We start from the raw sequence: 24,773 nt of genomic DNA, 5'->3' as shown, positions 1-24,773 counted from the left end.
AGGGAAAAAAAAAGAAAAGGCCTCACAGGAAACCAACCCTGCCCACACCTGGATTTCAGCCACCAAAATTGTAGGAAGTAAATCTCTGCTGTTTAAACCACCAGTTGGTGGTACTTGTTACAACAGCCCTAGAAAACTAAAACAATCCGGAAATCCCAAAGAGAAATGTGTTTTTGTTAAGGATGCCCAAGTAAAATGCAGGCCAGTAAACTGCTTGGCACATTGTAAGAAGGAAAAAAGAAGAAGAAAGAAAGAAGCAAGGGCATAATGCATTGACATTTTTTTATATTTGGTATTTGTAAGTCTTTAAAAAAATGTTTTCAGGCCATTTTTTCCTTAAAAAAAAAAAGCAACCAACAGCAATACTCTGTACAAGTATAACAAACATTAGAAATATGCATCATTCCAAAATAGTTACAGGAAAATTACAGTTTAGAGTCCACATCAACACATCCTATTCGTATGTGCCCCCAAGGGAGAAAAAGCTACAGTATGTTAAACACACAGCTGCTACACAGTAGTCTGAAAACCCAGAACTTAAAACTTTTGAGGCAAATCAACAACAGTCACCAAGACTTGTTTAGCTCAATAAGTACAATCAAGCATTTCAAAAGAGAACCAGGCTTTTTCATCCCAGATGAAAAACACACGTGATGGGCTGCATAGCTGACCCCCGCCCCTCAATCCCCAACCCCCGGGAGCCTCTGACTCAACAGAGCACAAATCCAGTGGAGTCAATTAGGCGGAAGTCTGGCTGGAGGTCACAGTATGGCTGCAGTGGGCAGACACCAAATGTCATTTCCTGCTGGTGCCGATCATCACTAGATCCAACTTTGGAGGCAAAAAGTCGTTGTTCCTGGGAGATGCTATCAATGGCCCAAATCCCCCAAACCAGCTGGCCACCAATCTTTGGCCCTTCCATTGACACCCAAACCCATACCAGCTGCTTTTCTGTATGCAATTGTCAAAGACTGAACAGGGGCGCTCACACCATCCCCCTGATTCCATTGGACTCTTCCAATTTGAGCTCATTGTTCCTGGGAGGGGTTGAAGCTCAGAGGCACCCTCCTCTTGCTTTTGACCAACCCCCAGCCTGTGTGTCCTTTATATTTACACATTTATCTTCCCTTTTCAAGCACTGTGCTATAAATACCCTTACCACCCCCACTGGCCCTGTCCCCAGCCCTTTTCAGGATGCAGAGAAGCATCGTGACCTTCGTGTGACCTGCCCATTTGGAATCCCAGACCGCTCCCCGGCAAGAGTTCCTCCCATGATTGCTGGGGCCGCTTGCCCATTTCCCAAGCCCACACCAGGCGGAAGGGAAGAGGGTTCCTGTGTTTTTCATTTTTATACAATATGTTTACAGTTATGTTGCTTTAATCTTTTAAAGTATTTAATATTTTAAAGGATTTTTTAGCAACAAGTCCCTTCCTCTGACTTCTCTGTGGCAGTGATGTGGGCAGAGCAGGGCTTAGGAGCTCCCTGGGATTTGCCACCCATCACAATGGTTTCGGACACATTGGAGGGGAGAGGGCCGCAGCCCACAGAACTGCTGCCTGAACAGGGACCTGTGAATGAAGTACCGACCGCTCCGAGATCTGTATGAGTTGGAGGCAGGCCAGTGTGAAGGTGTGGGAGGAATCCGCCCACACCCAGCTTCATACAGCACCCTGAGGACAATGTGGCTTCCCTGATTCACACCTACTGAGCCAAGGCCCCCTCTGAAGTTAGGTCAAGAGGGCCCACCCTAGCCGGACCAACTCATTCCTTTGAGGACCTGATACTCAATGAACTGCTTACTACCAAAAAAATGCAAAGGATTCAGCAAAAAGTGCAATTTCCATTTGAGAAGTAAGATTCTCCCCAAAACATGACACCACCTTTTCATCCTTTCAGTACCTCAAAGGGAAAGGGAAATAAAAGGCATACAGCACTAACCCTCCGAACCACAGCCGGGGCTTTAAAAGTGTGGTTCACCCTTTAGAACCCTAAAAGACCCATTAACACGTCCAGTCAGTTATCAAAGTGCCAGTGAGGTGAGGGGCGTGGCAGAGTCAGGAAGGACCAGGAGGCTGGAAGAGCCCGCTCCCATTCTCAACAGGACACACCTGTCCTGTTTACAGCAGGACGCATTACTGTGGAAACAGCCACAGGACTCCAGGGACTTGGTTATTCCTTCATAAAACCTTGTCAACTTCATTGCCTATTGGAGGATAAACTCAAAACATCTTCAAAATATAACCTGAGCCACAATATAAAATAAAAAGAAGAAAAAAACTTTTCATGTTAATGCCTTAAGAATTTTACAGATTATGTACCAATAAAATAAATCCACATAAATTTGAAATTCTTGGTGGATACACACCTGAAGCAAAAAAAAAAATAATAATCTACATTTTAAAAATCAAAGTAATTACAGCAGCAGTATAGTGAAAAGAGGTTTTAAAAATAATAATTACATCTTTGATACAAATTCAAACTTTGTACACCTCAATTCATAGGAATGACTGTTTTTGAGAGCTTAGTATATATATATATATATATATATATATATATACACAGTAGATTCCGATATGTGTCACGGCAGAGAGAGACGAAAGCCAGTGGACTTTGGGGAAGGAGGGATTAATCTGACACTGAATTCACGCTGAAGTGTTCACAGATTGCCACGCTTCTGAACATACACACACACATACAGACACAGACACATAAAATGCCAACCTGAGTAGAACGTTACTAAAAACCTAGAACATCATGAATCACTAAGTCACATATTGCACCTTTAAATAATCCTTCATACCAAATACAGACATGAGAAAAAGGATAATACAGGGACAAGAAAAGGATTTCTGCCACTGTAGGATTCCTCTGCTTCTCCCATTCCCACCCACAGAAATTCTCAAGGTGATATTTGAGTCGCCATTCTCACCCAACCAATGGGTTGAAAATGTTGCCAACAGAAGAGTCTTTGGAGAAAACTGGGAGGGAAAAGGGAAGAAAAAATGGAGCACAAATGTACAGGGGGCAGGGGAAGCGGGGTCGGGGCAAAGAGGCCTCCCCTGATCAAATGAGAACAGAAATGTTACTGAGGAGGCAAACCTCTGATGCTAAGCTACTGTTTAAATATTCCGTATATTCCAATTATGAGATTCAGTACAAAAATATAGATCTCTACTGAGTTTTGCCTGTGGAAGCATAATTCAGAAAAGGCACATGTTCAAATAGAAAACCCATTCGGAAGAGGTGCCATGTACCCCTCCCTGCGCAATCATCATCCACAATTAGGTATTTTCCATCGGCTAGATTCCAAGACACAGTAGGTAAAAATAGACCTCTGATACTTAAAATATATTCAACCCAACACAATCCTGGCTTTAGCATGTGAATCATATAAAATAGTCTTTTTTAAAAAAGAAATTGTTTTGGAAAAAAAAATCATAGCTCCCTTTTCCTGGTTTTCCACAATCCTCAAGGGGGGAAAAAAAAAGTGACCTCATCCCATTGGTCATCAGGAATGCAGATGATTTGCTCCCCACCCATCCACAGCCCCCGACAGCCCCAATTTGTCATCTATCATATGCAGCTTCATGCCCTCAAAATTAGTTCTCACAAAACAGAACAAAGAATTAAGATATTAGACATATAAAAACATGTCGACATCGGGGCATGTGCCTTCGCTGTGGGTGCGACGGTCTGGTTCACTCCAGAAAGGTTATTCCTTTGGAATTAGGCGATGTAACCATTGGTCTTTCCAAATGTGGTCACAGGCGCAAGGTTTTCATAGATTGTCATTGCAGTTGTGTTCTGGTAGATAAGATCTACTTTTGAGTCTTTCTGGGATCTGACAATATCCAAAACACACTGATTGAGGAAAACATACTGGTCCTGATAGAAAAAGGAAAGAGAGAGACAGAAAATGAACATGGGTCCCAGAAATTAGCACCCAAAATTATTTTCAAACAGGTCATTCCCCCGTCCAACTCCCAAACCCCATCCACCCAACAGCAAACAGTTCAAGCGAACGTGTTTCAAGAGGTAACAACATTGCAGTGAAATCTGAAATCACAGAAGCAAGATGTCCTTCCTCAATGATTCTCAACCAGAAGAGCACACTCCACACCTCCCCTCCCCAAGGAAAAATGCCACAGTCTCAGGGAAGGGCAAAGGAAGGAGGAAATGTAGAGGAAAAAATGCACACACACATTCGAACAATCAAATGTCCAACAAGATTGCCTTGGCTAGTGAGACTGTACAGAGTAAGAATCAACTGTAATGCTCAACCGAGGAGCGAGGTTAAAAGGAGATGATCAGGTGGAGCTGGATGAGGACCATCCTTCAGGTAGGTATATCAGAATCTGCGGGTAGTGATGAAAAAAAGAGGAAACAAGGGTATAGGCTGACACAGAAAAATATCCATTATATTGTAAGAGGAGAAAAAAAATCACAGAGAAGCAACATACATAAAACAGGATCTGGCCAGGCGCGGTGGCTCATGTCTGTAATCCCAGCACTTTGGGGAGGCCAAGACAGGTAGATCGGCTCAGGTTAGGAGTGCGAGATCAGCCTGGCCAACATGGTGAAACCCCGTCTCTACTAAAAATACAAAAATTTGCTGGGCGTGGTGGCACACACCTGTAATCCCAGCTACTCAGGAGGCTGAGGCAGGAGAATCGCTGGAACCCAGGAGGTTGAGGTTTCAGTGAGCTGAGATGGCACCACTGCACTCCAGCCTGGGCAACAGAGCAAGACTCCATCTCAAAAAAAAAAAACAGCATCCAGTTTTTTCAAAGTACTGTGTGTGTGTGTGTTTACAGATGTACATAAAGAGCCTTATAAAGATGTACACCAAACTATAAACATTGGCTACCTCCAGGAAGCAGGATTGGGGAAGGAAGAGTAAGAGAAAAATATATTGAGGCCAGGCACGGTGGCTCACACCTGTAATCCCAGCACTTTGGGAGGCCGAGGCGGGCGGATCATGAGGTCAGGAGATCGAGACCATACTGGCCAAAATGGTGAAACCCCATCTCTACTAAAATACAAAAAAAAAATTAGCTGGGCGTGGTGGCACATGCCTGTAGTCCCAGCTACTCGGGACGCTGAGGCAGGGGAATTGCTTGAACCCAGGAGGCAGAGGTTGCAGTGAGCCGAGATCGCACCACTGCAATCCAGCCCGGTGACAGAGCAAGTCTCTGTCTCAAAAAAAAAAAAAAAAGAGGAGAGAAAAATATATTGTCAAATGCTTTCATATGAATAAGTATTGTTTTCAAAATATAAAAAAGAGATTAGACTCTAGTAGCAGGGATAAGAGTTCTATGTTTCTCAAAAAAGGATAAAAGATTGAGAAATACTACTTTATATAATTATAGCAGAAAAAATAAAATCTCTCTTTTGATCAACACAGGAGGTGAATTTCACTCTTTCCACAACAACCACCAAGCTCACCCCAGAGCACACAATGTACCCAGGCATCTAGAACATTCCCTGCTAGACTCAAAAACACAGCACATATTCATAGAGTTCTAAATCGGTACAGGATGATAGCCTGATACAAAATTAATATTTTGCTCTTATCCTGGTCAAGGAACATTCACCCCTTTGAGGAAAGCAACTTTGCAATATGTTCTGTTGAAAACATGCCTCAAAAACACTTCTTCTCAGTAACATTTTGGGTAAAACCAAATCCAGCAGTAGTACAGAAACTATACCATAGATATTAAGTGTTCCTTTTCTCCGCTGGTCAGCCACCCTCTGTAGCTATGATAATTGATAGTCTTTAAAATGTACAAGTCTGGGTGAGGATAAATTGCTGTATTAACATTTAAGCAGCATTATGATATGTCACATCATTAATGTTTGATGAGTTTGTTTCATTAGCTTATTTTAAAGATGGTCAGACCTTCTTAGAAACAAAGACTGGAAAATACCAGTTTTATGAGTTTAAAACCTGGAAGCCAAAGTTCAAAGATGTCCTAAGATTATTTAATGAGTCAGAGGCAGCAAGGTAAAGAATCCTGACACTATCTCAGTAGTAGTTCCATTACTGACATCAGTACTACTATGTCACTTGTATTGGGTAATTTAATTCCAAGTCAGCTTAAAGTCTGCAAAGAAATCCAGTGTTAGTTCACAGCCAAGAGCTGGAAAGATCTGGAAGGGTGACATATTTTAACACAAGTGCATGACACAATGCAACCTTTTAAAAATGGAGGGGAAGGGCCAGGCAGTGGCTCACGCCTGTAATCCCAGCACTTCGGGACGCTGAGGCAGGCAGATCACTTGAGGTCAGGAGTTCGAGACCAGCCTGGCCAACATGGAGAAACGCCGTCTCTACTAAAAATACAAAAATTAGCTGGGCATGGTGTGCGTGCCTGTAATCCCAGCTACTTGGGAGGCAGAGGCAGGAGAATCACTTGAACCCAGGAGGCAGAGGTTGCAGGGAGCCAAGATCATGCCACTGCACTCCAGCCTGGGCGACAGAGCAAGACTCCGTCTCAAAAAAAAAAAAAAAAAAAATGGAGGGGAAGGGTGGAATGTGAAATACAGATCTTGGCCTCACCTCTGTCTGCACCATTAAAGGCCTATGCATTCGAAGGTCATACACAATCCCATACACATCCACGGTGTTCTCATTCTCTATCTGGTAGATGAGACGATCAATGGCAATGAAAGTGCCCGTCCTTCCGACCCCAGCACTGAGAGAAAAGAGAAATAAGCCTATTACAGTGGGTTCCCTCGACTGCAACCCTCTTAGAGTTCCTCATTTGTACATACATCTTGCTTTCCTTCACTGTCACACTTTCAGGGCAATGCACAGGATCAGTACACATTTGCTCAATTGAAGCCTCAGCAAGTCAGACAGCACTAGCTTGGGACTGGGGCCTAAGTCCCAAACTCACATTTGAGTCAGATGCCACACATATAACCCTTTGCTCAAGCTTCTTCAATCTCAGTCCCATTCAAGTTGCCCATAACCCAGGATGGCACATTTTATCCATTTTTTCCCCACTGGGCAACAGAGCCCCTCCTGTCTTCTGTCCTAAATTAATTCCTTTAGCTTCAAAGCTAACTTCTTATTGTTAGGGGTTGGCAAACTTTTTCAGTAAAGGGCCAGATAGTTAACATCTTAAGCTTTGCAAACCATATGGTCTCTTTCTGTCACTGTAGCAGAAAAGCAACCATAAACAATATATAAATAAATGGGCATGCCGTGTTCCTAGAAAATGTTATTTACAAAAACAGCAGCTGACCAGATTTGATCCATGGGTTACAGTTTGCCAACCCCTGTTTTGGAAGCTCAGGGCTTAGGGAGTAAGTCCATGGTTCCTTATCCCAACCTTTCCTGAATTCGTAAATGCCTATTACATTCCCTCTTAGGCTCTGCTTTTGTAAAGTGCTCATAAATATATAATGACATTTGAAATCTGTCACACGTGATGTGCCATCTGCGTACCTGCAATGCACCAGAATCGGCGATTCGGGAGGACTCTGCTTCATGTAGTCACGAACGAGGTACCGGAAGTTGATGAGCAGGTCAGTGGTGTCGGGAACACCGTGGTCTGGCCAGGAGGTGAAATGGAACTGTCTCAGAGGGTGACTCTCACTTGTCTGGATCTAAAAGCCCAGAAAATGATTTAGATCCAGACAGAAAGGCTGCCTAACAACATCAAAAAGGCAGGGGAACTCAAGCAGAGCCTGAGTACTAACCGGGAGTTGTAATGACTAAAAATTAAACTTTACATTTGCACAGCAGCTGATAAAGTGCTTGCTCATCAAACCCTCACAATATGCTCAAGAAGGAGAGTTTATTATCCCTCTTTAAAGATGAGGCAGCAGAGATTCACAGAAGTGAAGTCATTTCCCCAACACTGATTTCAGATGCAACAGAAGTCCCTCATCCTCCAATTCTGCATTCAGATCCTTCCCTTCCTGCCACAGCTGCCTATCAATAATGAACTCACATTCTTACACCTGTACCTCCTTAGAGCTGCATGAGCCCCATCCCCGAGCCCCCCTGGGAATGTCACTGACAATAAAACCAAAAATAATTTACTCAAATACACCATGATAATCAGTGCCTTCTAGGCAAGAATGGCCTCATAATTCACTATGTCCCCTAGAGAAGCGAATAAAGTGACAGGCCACTAGCAAGCACCATGCAAATATTTAGAACTGGAGAGGGCTGAGAAAGGACTCCCCCAAAAAACCATCCATTTCAACATCTGAAAGACAATAGAGCACATTATTACACAGACTGGTTCCCTACCTCATACCAAAGCATATACCTTGAAGCACCAGAAGCCCACCCCAGCTGGAGCGAGTCCTGTCCCTGACTCAGCTGTACTCGTTATACCCATACCAGGGAATGACCGTACCCATGTGACCTACATCCGCACTGCAGGCATTTCCATCTCCATTATGACAGCTGCCCTTTGACACTCATTTTTTGAAATGTATATTCATGATAAGAATGTGCAGTATTCAAAATTTGGAAAACAGGAAAAAAAGACAGAGTGAAGGGAGAGGTGCTAGAAGACCTCATCACAGATAAAGTTAACATTCACACATTTAACCAGAAGTACTGATCCAAAGACAGAAACCAGCTGTGAGAGATGGAGGTGGGGGAAGAGGAAGAAAAAGGGAGGGAGAGGGAGGAGGGAGAGGGAGAGGGGAGAGGAAAGGGAGTGGGAGCGTGGGAGCGGGCAAGGGGAGAAGGAGGGGGAGAGGAAGAGGGAGAAGTGAGGAGGGTTATACTTAGTATTATCTTCATGGAGGGGCAAAGGGGCTCAGGTTAGGGGTGGTAGTCAAAGGAAATCTTTAGCTCTGTTTGTAATTTCTCGATTTTCTAAAGGAAAATGTATTCATGCATTTTGTATAATTAAAAAATAACATGGTACTAAATGCCATGTGGTGTCCTGGATCAGAGCCAGGAACAAAACAAGGCTTTAGTGGAAAAACATGAAATCTGAATAAAGTCTGGAGTTTAGTTAATAAAAAATAATAATCATAGTAACAGCAATTTTTAAAAATGATGTGGACAACTCCATCCTAAATTCCCCTCCACAAGGTAAGTCCCAAGCAGTGGAGGCAACCAAGGAGAAGCCAGTCGGTTCAAATGAGCAAAATCTATAGAAATAAGCATGACAGGCTGGGCACAGTGACTCCCACCTGTAATCCTAACACTTTTGGAGGCCGAGCAGGTGGATCACAAGGTCAGGTGTTCAAGACCAGCCTGGCCAATATGGTGACACCCCATCTCTATTAAAAATACACAAAAAATTAGCTGGGCATGGTGGCAGGTGCCTGTAGTCCCAGCTACTCAGGAGGCTGAGGCAGGAGAATCGCTTGGACCCGAGAGGCAGAGGTTGCAGTGAGCCGAGATCGTGCTACTGCACTCCAGCCTGGATGACAGAGAGAGACTCCATCTCAAAAAAAGAAAAAAAAGAAAAGAAAAGAAAAAAGAAATAAGCATGACATTTTTCTACTACTGTGAGCTGCATTATTTAAGTGGCCAGATCATGGTAACAGCTTTGATGGCATCTCCAGAGGAGGAACTGAAATATTGAGGCCAGACCCTTTGAGACACAGTAATTAGTAAAGAATTACTACTTAATATACTATACTTTATCCATGACTTATGGAATCTTCTAGGATAATCTCATAAACTAGACCCTAACCCATCAACCCCCAAAACCCACCCAAAAGATTCAAGATTCAACTCCAGTGAATCTACTTCCCGGCTTTCCTTTTATGCACTATTCATAATATGCATACATTTTCATCTCCTAGAATGTTTCTCTTACATTACATCCTACCATGTCCCCATGGTAATTATATAGTCTACCCATCCCTTATTTATTTATTTTTTTTTTTTTTGAGACCGGGTCTTGCTTTGTCACCCAGGCTGGAGTGCAGCAGTGGCACAATCTCGGTTCACTGCAGCCTCGACCTCCTGGGCTCAAGCCGTCCTCCTACCTCAGCCTTCCAAGTAGCTGGAACTACAGGTGTATGCCAGCATGCCTGGCTAATTTTTGGGTTTGGTTTGGTTTTGTTTTTGTAGAGATGGAGTTTCAGCATGTTGCCCAAGCTGGTCTCAAACCTGAGCTCAAGCAATCCTCCCACCTTAGCCTCACAGGTATGAACCACCGCACCTGGGCCATCATTTCTAATAGCTGAATAATGATATTATAAGCAGACGAGTCATAGTTAAGTTATCCATTCTGCAAAAGCTACAAAAGCTACAAAACCATGTCTGCATAGTTTCCAAAGTTTTCCTCTATTATAAATAATGCTGAGACTCGTCTTTCTGAATAAGCCTTTGGTTGCATTTCAGATTATTTCCTTAGGATAGTCTCAGACTTCAAGCCAGCACATGCCTAATTTTTAGGCCTGTGATATAAACAGCGAAGAGTTATGCCAATGCACACACCCATCAACAGATACCAGTGCTGCTTCATGGCACTGCCTCTATTTTCAAAGCATCCTTGAAAAAGAAAAAAGGCACATAAACTCGACTTCCTAGAATGCCTGCACAATTTAATTGGATTTGCTTTTGTAAATTTTGAGGGGAAGGGAGGCCATGTGCATATGCCCTGGAATCCTATTAATGTAACTGTTATCAATTACTCCTAACAGCAAGTGGCCGCTCCTGATGCCATATTTCTAACCAAATAATCCAAAAGGCTACAGTTTGTTCTGTAAAATCTATGAGCAAGTCACCTGGAAGTGGAAAGAAAGGAAAGAGTTCCTGATGTAGAGCCATGCTCTTAAGATTCATTTTATTCAGAAATAACTTAGGTTATTCCCAAGAAAGTAAATTTCCCAGAAAAGTCAAGGGGTTGCCTTGGAGTATACATGCATATGGATTGTTCTGTTCTGAAAGGAAAGAAGCAAAACATTTCTCACTGCATAGGAAAACATATTAGTTAATATCAACCTAAAACATATCACCCCGAAATTAACATATGGTAATCACATGAGCTGAATTGATCCTGGCTTCTTACTTACATTTTTCACCGTGAAATCTCTGATGGTCCATTCCGGAAGAACAATTTCTGATGTCATTGCCACAGTTATGTCTCCATAGTCCTGAGCCTGTTTGGAGGGCCAATACTCCTCACATTTGGTCTAGAACAAAATTGCATTTTTATAAGAAGACTCAGATCATGCCATCTGCCATCACTAAAACCTCACAAGGGAGACTAGCTATTGAAAACTGGCACCAGAGATGGAATCAGACCTTCTAGTTGGGTTTTGTTTGACCCTTCGAATTTTTTTATTTTATTTTATAAAGAAAGGGTCTCACTATGCTGCCCAGGCTGGAGTGTGGAGGCTATTCACAAATGAGATCATAGTACACTACCACCTCCAATTCCTGCACTCAAGCAATCCTCATGCCTCAGCCTCCCAAGTAGCTGGGTCTATGGGCACACCACAGCACCTGTTGGAATTGTTTGTTTTTTCTTTTTTTAATTTACAATTCTTGCCAACTCTTAAAATTTCTCATAAAAATCCAGACTTATTTTCTCTTTAAAAATCAGATCTGCCTACACTAGGCCCTGCTTTCAGCATGAAAATTGATTTAGAGCAGAGCAGCAGCTGTCCCTTGACCTAGGACACAGTCCCCATCCAGCTCCCTTTGCCCCTAGAGTAGCCACCACAACTGTTCACTGACCTCATCTTCTCCCATAACCCCAGACAGCTGGAAGAAATGAGGACTTTTTCCCAAGGCTTTCAGATATACATCGGTTGCAATACAAATACACACACCAATAAAGAAAATCAAATTAAATCATTCTGGGGTCTTTGATTTCTATAAAGTTGGTGGGCAGATGTGAACAGAAATAACCAGGAAACACCTGCTCTCCAAGAATATCTGAATACCCATTTGGCAAATGACTACACACACACACACACACACACACACACACACACAGAGACACACCCCCCACACATACACACACACGCACACACACTCAGTATTCTAAGGTGTGCTCTACTGCTGGTAGTTTTCAAAGCTAATTGATTATCTGACTCACCTGAGAAGTTTGAGTTGTTTTGGGTTTTGTTTTCTGTTTTTTGTTTGTGTGTTTGTTTGAGACAGTCTCACTCTGTCATACAAGCTGGGGTACAATGGCACGATCACGACTCACTGCAGCCTCAACCTCTCAGGCTCAAGTGATCCTCCCACCTCAGCTTCCAGAGGAGCTTGGACTACAGAGACGTGCCACCACACCCAGCTATTTTGTATTTTTGTAGAGATGGGGGTCTCACTATGTTGCCCAGGCTGTTCTTGAACTCCTGGCCTCAAGTGATCCTCTCACCTTGGCCTCCCAAAGTGCTGAGATTACATGCCTGAGCCTCTGTGCCTGGCCTTGTTTTGTTTAAAAAGAGATGCCTGGGTTCTACCTCCAGAGATTCTGACTCTGGCTGCGGGATCTGTATTTCTTTAAAGACCCAGGTTCCAAAGAAACAACCCAGGATCTGGATACACACTGACATGGAGTTGATTCCCAGCTCAGCCTCTTACCAGGTATATTTTTGTTCCTACCTTGTGGGCAAGTTCTTAAACTCCCCAAGCCTCAGTTCCCTCATCTATGAAATCATAATACCTTACAGGGTTGTTACAGGAAAAAAATAACATATATGGAGAATCTAGTGCAGAAAATACACTCCCTTCCCCATTCACCCAGGGTCACTAAGACTCACTTCAATCTTGATTTTAGATGAACAAAAGACCATTTAAATTCATCTTCATGTTCTCCATTAATGTAATTATGTCATTTTTGTTTGTCTAACAGATTTATAAGAATATTTCATGTATAAGGCCCTGGGCTCAACAGTATTAAAAAGCTTATTTGCATTCTTCTTTTTTTGTTTTGTTTTGTTTTGAGACAGAGTCTTGCTCTGTTGCCTAGGCTGGAGTGCAGTGGTGCAATCTTGGCTCACTGCAACCTCTGCCTCCTGGGTTCAAGCCATTCTCCTGCCTCAGCCTCCCAAGTAGCTGGGATTACAGGCATGCACCACCACGCCTGGCTAATTTTTGTGTTTTTAGTAGACATGGGTTTCACCACGTTGGCCAGGCTGGTCTCAAACTCCTGACCTCAGGTGGTCTGCCCACCATGGCCTTCCAAAGTGCTGGGACTACAGCTGTGAGCCACTGCACCCGGCCTATCAGCATTCATTTAAAAAACGCTTTTATTTCTATTACAGCCTATTCTCCTGATTCAACAAGAGGGTAAGGAGCCCACCCTCTATCACAAGCAACATGAGGATGGGCGTCATCTCTTACTGCTCTGTTATCTTTCCCTCCTCCATCCTCAGCCCCTAGCACAGGACCTTACATATACCAGGGGCTGGATAAACATCTGCTAGCTTACCATGAATTAAAGAACATTAAAAGAAATGATGCCTGATGGGCTCCCAGTATCTCGGGGACAGTACCACCCCAAGTGTGCACCCTGGCACCACAGCAGCAGGATCACCCAGAAACTGGCAGAAACGCAATTCCGAATTAGAAACTCTGAGGGTAGAACCACCCTCCTGGTGATGCTGATGGATGCTAAAGTTTGAGATCCACTGGCTTAAGGAATCGACTCCTATTCCTCAAGCAATGAACCTACACTTAAAAACAACTCATAAAGCAACATTAAGTCCCATTCCTAAGGCACAGCATTTTTTTAGATTAGCATGTGTTTTTCAGTTCTCTTCACATCAATTTATGGAAATGCAGAATTTTATTACTATAAAAAATATTGGCCGGGGGCGGTGGCTCACATCTGCAATCCAGCACTTTGGGAGGCCAAGGCAGGTGGATCACAAGGTCAGGAGATTGAGACCATCCTGGCCAACATAGTGAAACCCTGTCTCTACTAAAAATACAAAAAGTAGCTGGGCATGGTGGCGCCTGCCTGTAATCCCAGCTACTTGGGAGGCTGAGGCAGGAGAATCGCTTGAACCAGGGAGTTGGAGGTTGCAAAAGCCAAGATCACACCACGGCACTCCAGCCTGGCGACAGAGTGAGACTCCATCTAAAAAAAAAAAAAAAAAAAAAAAAAAATCTTATCTTTGATGGAAGCAGAAGAGGGATTTCAGGACGTTGCAGGAGAGAGGAGGCTGCTGAGGCTTATCCAGGGATAAGTCTGAGATTTTGCTTAAAGAAATGGTTCCAGGCCAGGTGTGATGGCTCACACCTGTAATCCCAACACTTTGGGAGGCCAAGGAAGCAGGATCACTTGAGGTCAGGAATTTGAGACCAGCCTGGGCAACACAGTGAAACCTTGCCTCCACTAAAAATAAAAAAAATTATCCAGGCATATGGTGCACGCCTGTAGTCCCAGCTACCCGGGAGGCTGAAGTGGGAGGGAGCCCAGGAATTCAAAGCTGTAGTGAGCCAGGATCGCACCACTGCACTCCAGGCTGGCTGACAGAGGAGACCCTGTCTCAAAAAAAAACAAAAAAACAAAAAACAAAAAAACAAAAACCTGGGGTGGGGGCAAGAGGGGTTCAGTGCTCAACCTAAATTTGAAAATCATGGAGCTGATGAAAACCCTCATCTCACAGATGAAGATACCGGTTGCTTAGAGACATGATGGGCTTGTCCGTGTTCATGGGGCCAGTGAAGAACAGAGCCACACCGTAAACAGCATCTTGCACTAGGCCTGGGAGATTTTGCTATTTACTAACTCCAGCAGCGACGTAATAAACAGAAGACACTGATATTTGTCCAAAAAAAGATAATGACAAAATAGAATTGTTTAAAGAATGTTTTTAAACATTTCTCTTAAGGGGAAAAAAAGACAGAAAACAAGTTTCTAAGAATAAAGTGCTAATGTCTGAGTTTTTTTTAAAGAAACAAATGGTTTTTAAGATACCCTTCTGCCACAATAAAAAGCAATTAATGTAATTTTAAATTTTAAAAACTAAAAAAGATACTTACTCTTCCCTGTTCAACACATTTAGTCAACATAATGATGGCATATACATTTTTCTCCCAAACCATACGCCAAAAATCTTTCAAAGTGTTCGGTAAAGGTCCTTGTGTGGCAATAAAATCTTTCTTGGAGTGGTAGCCCTAAAAATGGGAAACAGCACATAGTCAACCTCAAAGAAACAGAAAGAAGCAAAGCACACTGAAGATTTCATCGAAACAGTCCAGTGCTGTGAGACCGTCCCCCAACTTACAGGCATGTAGTTGGCATTGATGTAGTCATCCGTTGAATGGGTCTGGACTGAAAGTTTGACACGGGAAATATCATCTGTGACATTAAAAGAAAAAAGGTCCCCATTATAAGCAAATGTTTTAGTAAAGTTGGACACAAAACAGAAAAAAAAATGAAATTCAAAATGGCAAAACTGGGACTTGTGTCTTTGAAGATGCAGTGTGGCATTTCATATAGACCACCTCATTTAATCCTCATGGTCACTCTATATGACCATGGCACAGAGAAGTCACATGATCACCAGAGCAGAGCTAATGAGTGGCAGGGCCAGGATTTGAACCTGCAGCCTGACACCAGGACCCAAGATCTTAACCACGCCAGATGCCTTCTCACATAAAATGAACCTGTTACTATTAGCATCCTCAGGTGTCTACCATGAGGGAATATGCTAAACAATTTTATTTACTCCTCAAAACCACCCTACAAGCCACTGCCCTGTTTCACAGATGAGGAAACTGAGGGTTACAGAGATTAAGTGACTTCTCCAAGTTCATGTATCTGGTGAGGGACAGTCAAAATTCAAATCTAGTGCCCCTTCCACTAGGACGGGGTAGGTCCCTAGGTTAACCATTCTACTCTGCCTCTATTCTCATATAAACAAGTTGTTATAAAAACAGTACACCAAGTTCAAGTATAAATTGAATGTATAAGACTACTATGAGTAGGAGGGTCTAAAACACAGAATTATGTTTTATAAATATTATTGTCATCTCAAAAGCATACACACAAACTTGCCCAACTTAAGAGATGAAATAATAACCTTAGAACTGCAAGTGTCAGGCTGAGCCAGAAGCAGCACGACCTCAGTTTCTCTGTCTCTGATTGTACTACCTCACCCTCCTCTGGACAAAATAACATAACAATGCTAAGTCTAGTACTGACCCGAGTCTCAGCCTAAAGGCTTCCCAATAAGAACAATACCCAAACACCCACTTCCCAGCTCCCACTCCAGATCTGAGAATCTCCACAGACATTCACAAAAAGGGGCCGATAATCCCAAATTACCCTTACAAGGGCAATACCCCCAGCCTAGTTTTAAAAGCATTTCCCTCAGAACATGGGCCAATCAATATTCCTTGTCAAGTACAAAAAAATAAATGGAGAGAAAGAACCCAAGAACTAGAAAATGCTGAATTTAAAAAGAACTTAATGTTTTAGTCCAGGAATGAAAAACACGGCTTCGAATAAAGATGATGACGTCCTGATGTAAAAATTATCTGCAAAGTCTATCAATTTCAGCTCCATCAGAACATGGCTACAATCTACTTATGCTCCTCTCTGTGCCCTAATCCCCACCCAAAAGAGAGATTACAAGGAACTTTCAATGGAGAATTATTTACATTTCATCTAATGGTTTGATGTAATAAATAATTCTTATTTTAAACTCAATTTGCTGTTATACTGTTGACTAAGATGCAGACATTGTTAATTCTCAAAAACAGGAAATGAGCTAAATATAAGTCATACTTAGCTGTGGAATTCACTCAGCCCATGTGTCTGGACACAGAAAGTGTGACTCCCCATCTCCTTCTGCTCGCTTTCATTCCAGAATTATAGAATTGAAATAAACAGTTGTGAGACAGAAGGGTTAAGAACACAGACTCTGGCCTTTTCCCTTACTGAGACAGACAGACCTAGCACAAAGCCTAGTTTTCCCATCACTACCTGTGTGACCTTGGAAAGATCACCTAACCACTCTGTGCATTTTCCTCATCTGCAAAACAAATATTCTACTACCTACTTCATAAGGCTGTTGTGAGGATTAAAGAGAATGCACCTAAATATAGTGCTTAGCACATAGTAGGTGAATGGATGGTTGTGGAAGTAGGTGACTAATGAATGGTTGTGGAAGTGGTTACTTAGGATCACTGATTCCCTCCCCTCTACAGTTAGAGATGTGATGGCCACTGACGGAAAACAGAGAAGATGCTGTGGATAAAATAACTTACAGGGCAGAACATTATTATAGCGATTCTTTCCTCTATTCTCAGCCAGTTCTGCTGCATATTTAGGTTGACTAATTCCAACAAGCTTCAGATCCTGAAAACAAAACAAATGAGGTGTTCATTTATTTAGTCTTCAAATATTATTCATATTTAGCATAGCATATGACAGTGAAACCAGCCCAAGAGTCCCATAGACAAGTTGTTTTTGAATAAACATAGAAATTTACCCTTCTGCTATTAAAGCCTGAAACTTGTATTTGTTTTATCTGAGTTCCTTTCTCAGGAAAGGACCTTCAGGGAGTATCAAAGAACTGAAACTAGTCAGATCACTGCACCAGATGCCTCCTTGCCCCTCCCTAGTTCCTGTTTTCTTTTTCTTTTTTTGAGACGGAGTCTCGCTCTGTCGCCCAGGCTGGAGTGAGGTGGCGCGGTCTCCTGCCTCAGCCTCCCGCGTAGCTGGGACTACAGGCGCCCGCCACCACGCCCGGCTAATTTTTTGTATTTTTAGTAGAGACAGGGTTTCACCATGTTAGCCAGGATGGTCTCAATCTCCTGACCTCGTGATCCACCCATCTCGGCCTCCCAAAGTGCTGGGATTACAGGTGTAAGCCACCACGCCCAGCCCCTAGTTCCTGTTTTCTTACACATTGTTACATTTCTTTTCTGCTGTATAAACCCCTGGTTTTAGTCAGTCGGGGAGATGGATTTGAGATTCAGCTCCCATCTCCTTGGCTGCAGCACCCAATTAAAGCTTTCTTCCCCGGCAATATTTGTCATCTCAGTGATTGGCTTTCTGTAAAGGTGAGGAGCAGGACCTAGACCAAACCCGTGGTGTTTTGGTAGCAAAAGAACAAAGTGGAAATGTAGAGGTGATATGGGTTAAACTGTGCCCCGAAAAGATATGTTGGATTTCTCATCCCCAATACCTATGAGTGGGATCTTATTTAGAAATAGGCTCTTTACAAGCCCGCACTGCCAAGACAATCCTAAGCCAAAAGAACAAAGCTGGAGGTATCATGCTACCTGACTTCAAACTACACTACAAGGCTACAGTAACCAACACAGTATGGCACTAGTACCAAAACAGAGATATAGACCAATGGAACAGAACAGAGCCCTCAGAAATAATACCACACATCTACAACCATCTGATCTTTGACAAACCTGACAAAAACAAGCAATGGGGAAAGGATTCCCAATTTAATAAATGGTGCTGGGAAAACTGGCTAGCCATATGTAGAAAGCTGAAACTGACAAAAATTAATTCAAGATGGATTAAAGACTTAAATGTCAGACCTAAAACCATAAAAACCCTAGAAGAAAACCTAGGCAATACTATTCAGGACATAGGCATGGGCAAGGACTTCACGTCTAAAACACCAAAAGCAATGGCAACAAAAGCCAACATTGACAAATGGGATCTAATTAAACTAAAGAGCTTCTGCACAGCAAAAGAAACTACTGTCAGAGTGAACAGGCAACCTACAGAATGGGAGAAAATTTTTGCAATCTACCCATCTGACAAAGGGCTAATATCCAGAAACTACAAAGAACTTAAACAAATTTACAAGAAAAAATCAAACAACCCCATCAAAAAGTGGGCAAAGGATATGAACAGACACTTCTCAAAAGAAGACATTTATGTAGCCAAAAGACACATGAAAAAATGCTCATCATCACTGGCCATCAGAGAAATGCAAATCAAAACCACAGTGAGATATCATCTCACACCAGTTAGAATGGTGATCATTAAAAAGTCAGGAAACAACAGGTGCTGGAGAGGATATGGAGAAATAGGAACACTTTTACACTGTTGGTGGGACTGTAAACTAGTTCAACCATTGTGGAAGTCAGTGTGGCAATTCCTCAAGGATCTGAAACTAGAAATACCATTTGCCCCAGCCATCCCATTACTGGGTATATATCCAAAGGATTATAAATCATGCTGCTATAAAGACACATGCACACGTATGTTTATTCCAGCACTATTCACAATAGCAAAGACTTGGAACCAACCCAAATGTCCATCAATGATAGACTGGATTAAGAAAATGTGGCACATATATACCATGGAATACTATGCAGCCATAAAAAGGATGAGTTCAGGTCCTTTGTAGGGACATGGATGAAGCTGGAAACCATCATTCTCAGCAAACTATCGCAGGGACAGAAAACCAAACACCACATGTTCTTACTCATAGGTGGGAACTGAACAATGAGAACACTTGGACACAGGGAGGGGAACATCACACACCGGGGCCTGTCGTGGGGTGGGGAGAGGGATAGAATTAGGAGATATACCTAATGTAAATGATGAGTTAATGGGTGCAACACACCAACATGGCACGTGTATACATATGTAACAAACCTGCATGTTGTGCTCATGTATCCCAGAACTTAAAGTATAAAAAAAAAAGGCTCTTTACAAATGTAAACAAATTAAAATGAGGTCATACTAGATTAGAGTGGGCCCTGAATCCCATATGACTGGTGTCCTTATAGAAGGAAAAGAGACAAAGAGACATAGACACATGAGGGGAGATGGCCATGTGAACACAGAAGCAGACATGAAAGTGTTGCTGCCACAAAACCAAGGGACACCTGCGGCTCCCAGAAGCTGCGGAGGTGAGGAAGGGCGCTGCCCAGAGGTTTAGGAGGGAGTGTGGCCCTGCCCACACCTTAATTTGGGACTTGTGGCCTCTAGACATTAAATTTCTGTTGTTTTCAGCCTCCCAGTTTGTAGTGCTTTTTTATGGCAGCCTAGGGAACTAATACAAAGGTTAGAATATAGGAAAAAGGATAACCCTTGCCTTCAAGCAGTTGCAACCTGGAGGAGAGGTGTACTGTACACAGAAAAAACTAACATTACAACAAGGCAGAATTAAAGAAATGCTGAATATTGGTAACAAGCAACAGGAGAAACAAGGCAGTCTGAGCACACAGAACTCAAGTCCTCCTAATGGGATCCCAGAAAGCCCATGGAGGAAGCAGCATGTGCACTGTGCTGAGTGCTGAGCAGGATTTCAAGAGAGCAAAGGCAGAAATGCTGGACAGGGCAGCAAAGGAGGACGAGTGTGCATGGTCACTCTGAGCAGGGCTGGTTCCTGGGCTGGTTGGAGCACAGCATGGGGAACTGAAAGGCAGACACTGGCCAAGAAAGTCCTTGTGCAGGGCTTCAGAAGTGAGCCTCACAAGCCATCCTAGGCCACACTGCCATCAAGCCCCAGACCTCTACATGCCCATTTGGTTTCTTTCCAGCTCATATAGCTTCCTAAGTATTGTGGCTAACAGTTCCCTGACTTGAATTCCTAGTTTCTGTTAACAGTTTTCTAACTTTCAGGAAAAACAAGCCAATTTCTAAGGAAAGTGGCTGTGCTTCAGTCAGGAGTAGTCCGAGGTAGACATCCAGGAGAGTATGACGCAAAGGGTTTGGGGCGCAACAACCCCGTGCGTTATATAGCCATTTAATGTAACCTGTTTGTGTGAGTTCACACCTGGCTTTGAGCCACTATTGTCTGTGAGTAATGTAACTGCACTGCTGACTCTGTAGGAGAGAGAATAAAGCCATGTCCCAACTGCCTACAGTCCCTCGAGTGTTCTTTCAGCTACCTGCCACCCGTCCACCAACTCCCCTCGGATCCCAGCTTGGGTTGGAACCTGACACAATTAAAAACACAGTATTTACAGCAACGTACTTCGTATTCCTCTGCGAACCCACAGTTGGAGTCAGCTTGCTGCTTCTTGAAGTAGGCCTCAAAATTCTCCACTCTGATTAACTTAGATCTAAGAAAACAAAACTTATCAGGATTTTTTACATTCAGTGAAGTCCATATTCAATAGAAAAGTACAAGTTATTAAAAAAAATAAAGAGATTACTCACTTTTTAGGTCTTCATGATAGAAAGGGAAAGAAAAAAATAAGCAATTAGAAAGACTCATTCATACTCTAGAGATGACAGTAAACAGTCTTCCCAAAACAACAAAACCCAGGGTAAAATTTGGCAAGAGGGGGTCAGAGTACTATTATTCACAAAACACTAAAATATGATTCAGGAAATCTGATTTCTAGACCCTACTTTGTAACTAATTGGTTTTTTGACTTTAAGTAAGTTCTTCTCTCCCCTGGATCTTGATAACCTATTTGACTTTTTTTAATCAAGAAATCCGTATTTATTGGTAGGAGAGTAGAACATGACAAGGAAGCTAGCTTCAGGAGACTAATAAAACATACATTCCTTGCAGAAAACAGAGCTAGCAAAAACTTCCAGATGGTCATGGTCAAAATGTGCCAATCAGGAAAAATGACAGCAAGTTCCATCAAAAATTATTTACAGATAGTCACTGAACAGATTGGAGGATTTAAAATAAAGCTCATAATTTGAGAGACTTACTTAATTTGAGAAAAGGACACTTCATTATTCTTTGCATCTTTCCTGTTTTAAGAGAAAAGAGACCCATTAGACAAAAAAGGATTCCTTCCTGTGCTTTTCCCTTGCGTATCTGGAGTTGATGTCATCTATGAAATAAAGGTGTTACACCTTTTCCTCAGGCATTAGTTCACAGCTGACACCAAATCCTGCCCCCTAATACTAAACTTAATGACCCAAGCTGCAAATGCTAATTACAAATTTGTGAAGTTATTTTCTTTTGTACTATCTAAAAGAATGAAAAAAATCATATCCAAGTCACTTTTAAGAACTTCCTTGCAAATATATAGCAGTGGCATTACTTTAATGTAAAGCAAGACTTGTTATTTCATACTTTGTTTTTGAGAAAGCTTTTCTGATAAATGAATGCAATAAACCAAAAAACATATCAGATCCGGAACTGGCAAGTTAGTGAGGCAACTGCACACTCCTGCACTGTTGACTGAACTCTGCATTGGTATTTAAGAAAAACTTTCTGGAAGGTAATTTGGCAGTATGTATCAAAACTGAAAGCATGCATACCCACTGACCCAGCACTTGCCTAGCTTGGAATTTAGCCTAAGGAAATAATCGTGAATGTGCCCAAAGATTTAGGCACAAGGATAAGTAACTGTGGCCAAGAAAAAAAAATTGGAAACACCTAGGAAATTGGTTAACTAGATCATGGTACTGCCATACAGTTGAATACTCTGTAGCCACTTAAAATGATGATGAAATGAGCCAGGCATGGTGGCTGATGCCTGTAATCCCAGCACTTTAAGAGGCCGAGGCGGGTGGATCATCTGAGGTCAGGAATTTAAGACCAGCCAACATGGCAAAACTCCATCTCTACTAAAAATACAAAAAAACTAGCCAGGCATGGTGGCGGGCACCTGTAATCCCAGCTACTTGGGAGGCTGAGGCAGGAGAATTGCTTGAACCCAGGAGGCAGAGGTTGCAGTGAGCCAAGACCACGCCATTGCACTCCAGCCTGGGCAACAAGAACGAAACTCTGTCTCAAAAAAAAAAAAAATTGTGATGAAATGAAGCTGCCAACAATGTCTAAGCTGAATAAAGCAGGCTAGATACTAACATGTAACATGATTCCATGTGTGTGCACACATTTGTGTGTGAGTTTGGTCACATCAAAATGTTAAGAGTAGTTTTGTGTGGGTTCTGCGATTGCAGATTTCCTATTTATTTTTGCTCTTCTTTTCTATATTTTTTGCCATAAGCATGTATTACTCTTATTTTTAACAAGAAACAATAAAACTGTTTTATCCAGCCACTGACTGATCCATTTCCTCCCCCAAAATCAGAACCTAATCTGGCCAGGCACAGGGGCTCACGCCTGTGATCCCAACACTTCAGGAGGCTGAGGCGGGCAGATCCCTTGAGGTCAGGAGTTCGAGACCAGCCTGGCCAACATGGTGAAACTCCGTCTCTACTAAAAATACAAAAATTAGCTGGGTGTGGTTGGCGGTGCCTGTAATCCCAGCTACTCAAGAGGCTGAGGCAGCAGAATCACTTGAACCAGGAGGCAGAGGTTGCAGTGAGCTGAGATCATGCCACTGTACTCCAGCCTGGGGGACAGAGCCACACTCCATCTCAAAAAAAAAAAAAAAACAGAACCTAATCTAAAAGCTGGAGCATGAGCTCTGCCTGTCACTCCAACAGGGCAGGGTGGCAGCACAAGGAACCGGCCTGGGCTGCATGAGGACCCCTAGGGCAGGATGGAGATTCCCTGGTTGGCAGCACCTTACAGCAAAGAAATCCCAACTAACACACACAGGCTTCACACACTACACAGACAAGAGGGCGTGCCATGAAGTGCAAGGACCAGGTTCAAGTCCTATTTCCACACTTCCTGACTCAGCTTCTGCATCCTTGGGAGGGACTTACTGGACCTGCCTCACAGAGCCTCATGCATGAGATAATTCACGGAAAGCACAGATGCAGGCACACGGTGAGCACTCAAAACAGGGCTGCTACTTTTACCATTTAATGACCTCACAGGGTAGTTGTACAGATAAAATAATAGTAATAGCATACAAGGTACAAGACACTGAAAAGTGCCTTATTTATTCAATACTCCTCAGCTTCACAAGTTAGGCACAATGATTATCCTCCTATCATAGATGAGGACATTAAGGCTAAGCTTCCTAAACAGCTGGTCAAAGACAGAGCTGGTGTTCAAACTTAGCTACCTCTGAAATGAAATCTCTTAACATCATAATACTATGAAACTGACTTGTAAACAAGAACATATCATTTGAAAGTAGCATCCCACACTGTGGCATCTATCAGTGGCCTGATGTGACAGCTGGGAGCACATTAACATCACCCAGCTGGGGGCGCAGAGGAAATAGGACTGGCCAAATGCAGAACACTATGGGTGAAGGGAACATGGCGCTCATCATATCATTCCTTCCGATTCTGTGAATGTTTGAAATGTTCCTTAATAGAAAGCTTCCTTAAATACCAGAGTATTATTATTAGCATAAGCAATATCACCTCTTCTTTCTCCAGAAGATGAAGCCTCCCACAGTCACAATAACCAGGGCACCAAAGATGCAGCCAAAAACCGCTCCACAGATGACACCTGAGAAAAGTCCAAACAGGAGACACTTCAAGAGGTGTTCATGCAGACCACACAATGTGCTAAAAACTGGCCTGGGACCCGAACACCAGAGAGTTAAAGTGTGTATGCCATACACACACATGCATGCACACACACACACACAGGCGCACACACACACAAGGGAGTTAAATAGCTTTGGACCTAAAATTAGTCTGTGCATGCAGAAGCCAGGTTCCTGTTCCCAATCCACTACTACCTGGATGGTCTTGAGAAAGTTACTGTTCCTCTCCAGGTCTCAGTCTCCTCAACTGCAAATTTAGGGAACTGGGATGGATTTTCAGATATTTTTCCTGCCACCTCTGACATTTTGAGACTAGCACCCACATATGAGCAGAGGTACCTACAGCAGCATCAATGCTCAGGTGACAGGAAACCCATTTGTTTACTGGGGAAGGATGTGGGGACTCCCTAAACTTTGCTTCTGGGGCAGGCATTCTTTCCTGCGCCCAACAACCACCAACTAGGAAAGAAAAGCAGACAAACTAACAAACCAGTCAGTCCATTCGCCTCTGGCTTGAAGGTAGAGGATGCACCCCTCTTGGATCCCTGAAGCTCTTGT

At 42.8% G+C, this 24,773-nt stretch overlaps 1 protein-coding gene across 1 annotated transcript in view; it reads right to left on the bottom strand.

The window, feature by feature from the left end:
* Window positions 1-265: 265 nt before the first annotated feature.
* The window catches only part of PTPRJ (protein tyrosine phosphatase receptor type J), a 190,225-nt gene continuing 165,717 nt past the window's right edge, over window positions 266-24,773 (bottom strand). The window contains exons 15-25 of the mRNA XM_055354944.2: window positions 24,088-24,175; window positions 21,559-21,600; window positions 21,049-21,057; window positions 20,864-20,951; window positions 17,172-17,262; window positions 15,185-15,258; window positions 14,940-15,074; window positions 11,009-11,128; window positions 7,455-7,615; window positions 6,561-6,696; window positions 266-3,886 (exon numbers count right to left, since the gene is read on the bottom strand). Of these exons, the coding sequence (XP_055210919.2) occupies window positions 3,728-3,886; window positions 6,561-6,696; window positions 7,455-7,615; window positions 11,009-11,128; window positions 14,940-15,074; window positions 15,185-15,258; window positions 17,172-17,262; window positions 20,864-20,951; window positions 21,049-21,057; window positions 21,559-21,600; window positions 24,088-24,175 (1,103 nt within the window). The 3' untranslated portion in view covers window positions 266-3,727. The remainder of the gene's footprint in view (window positions 3,887-6,560; window positions 6,697-7,454; window positions 7,616-11,008; window positions 11,129-14,939; window positions 15,075-15,184; window positions 15,259-17,171; window positions 17,263-20,863; window positions 20,952-21,048; window positions 21,058-21,558; window positions 21,601-24,087; window positions 24,176-24,773) is intronic.

Source organism: Gorilla gorilla, chromosome 9 (genome assembly GCF_029281585.2).
Source record: "Gorilla gorilla gorilla isolate KB3781 chromosome 9, NHGRI_mGorGor1-v2.1_pri, whole genome shotgun sequence".
Classification (NCBI taxonomy): domain Eukaryota; kingdom Metazoa; phylum Chordata; class Mammalia; order Primates; family Hominidae; genus Gorilla; species Gorilla gorilla.
Note: the sequence above shows the minus strand (reverse complement) of the source record. Positions and strands in the feature narration are given on the sequence as shown.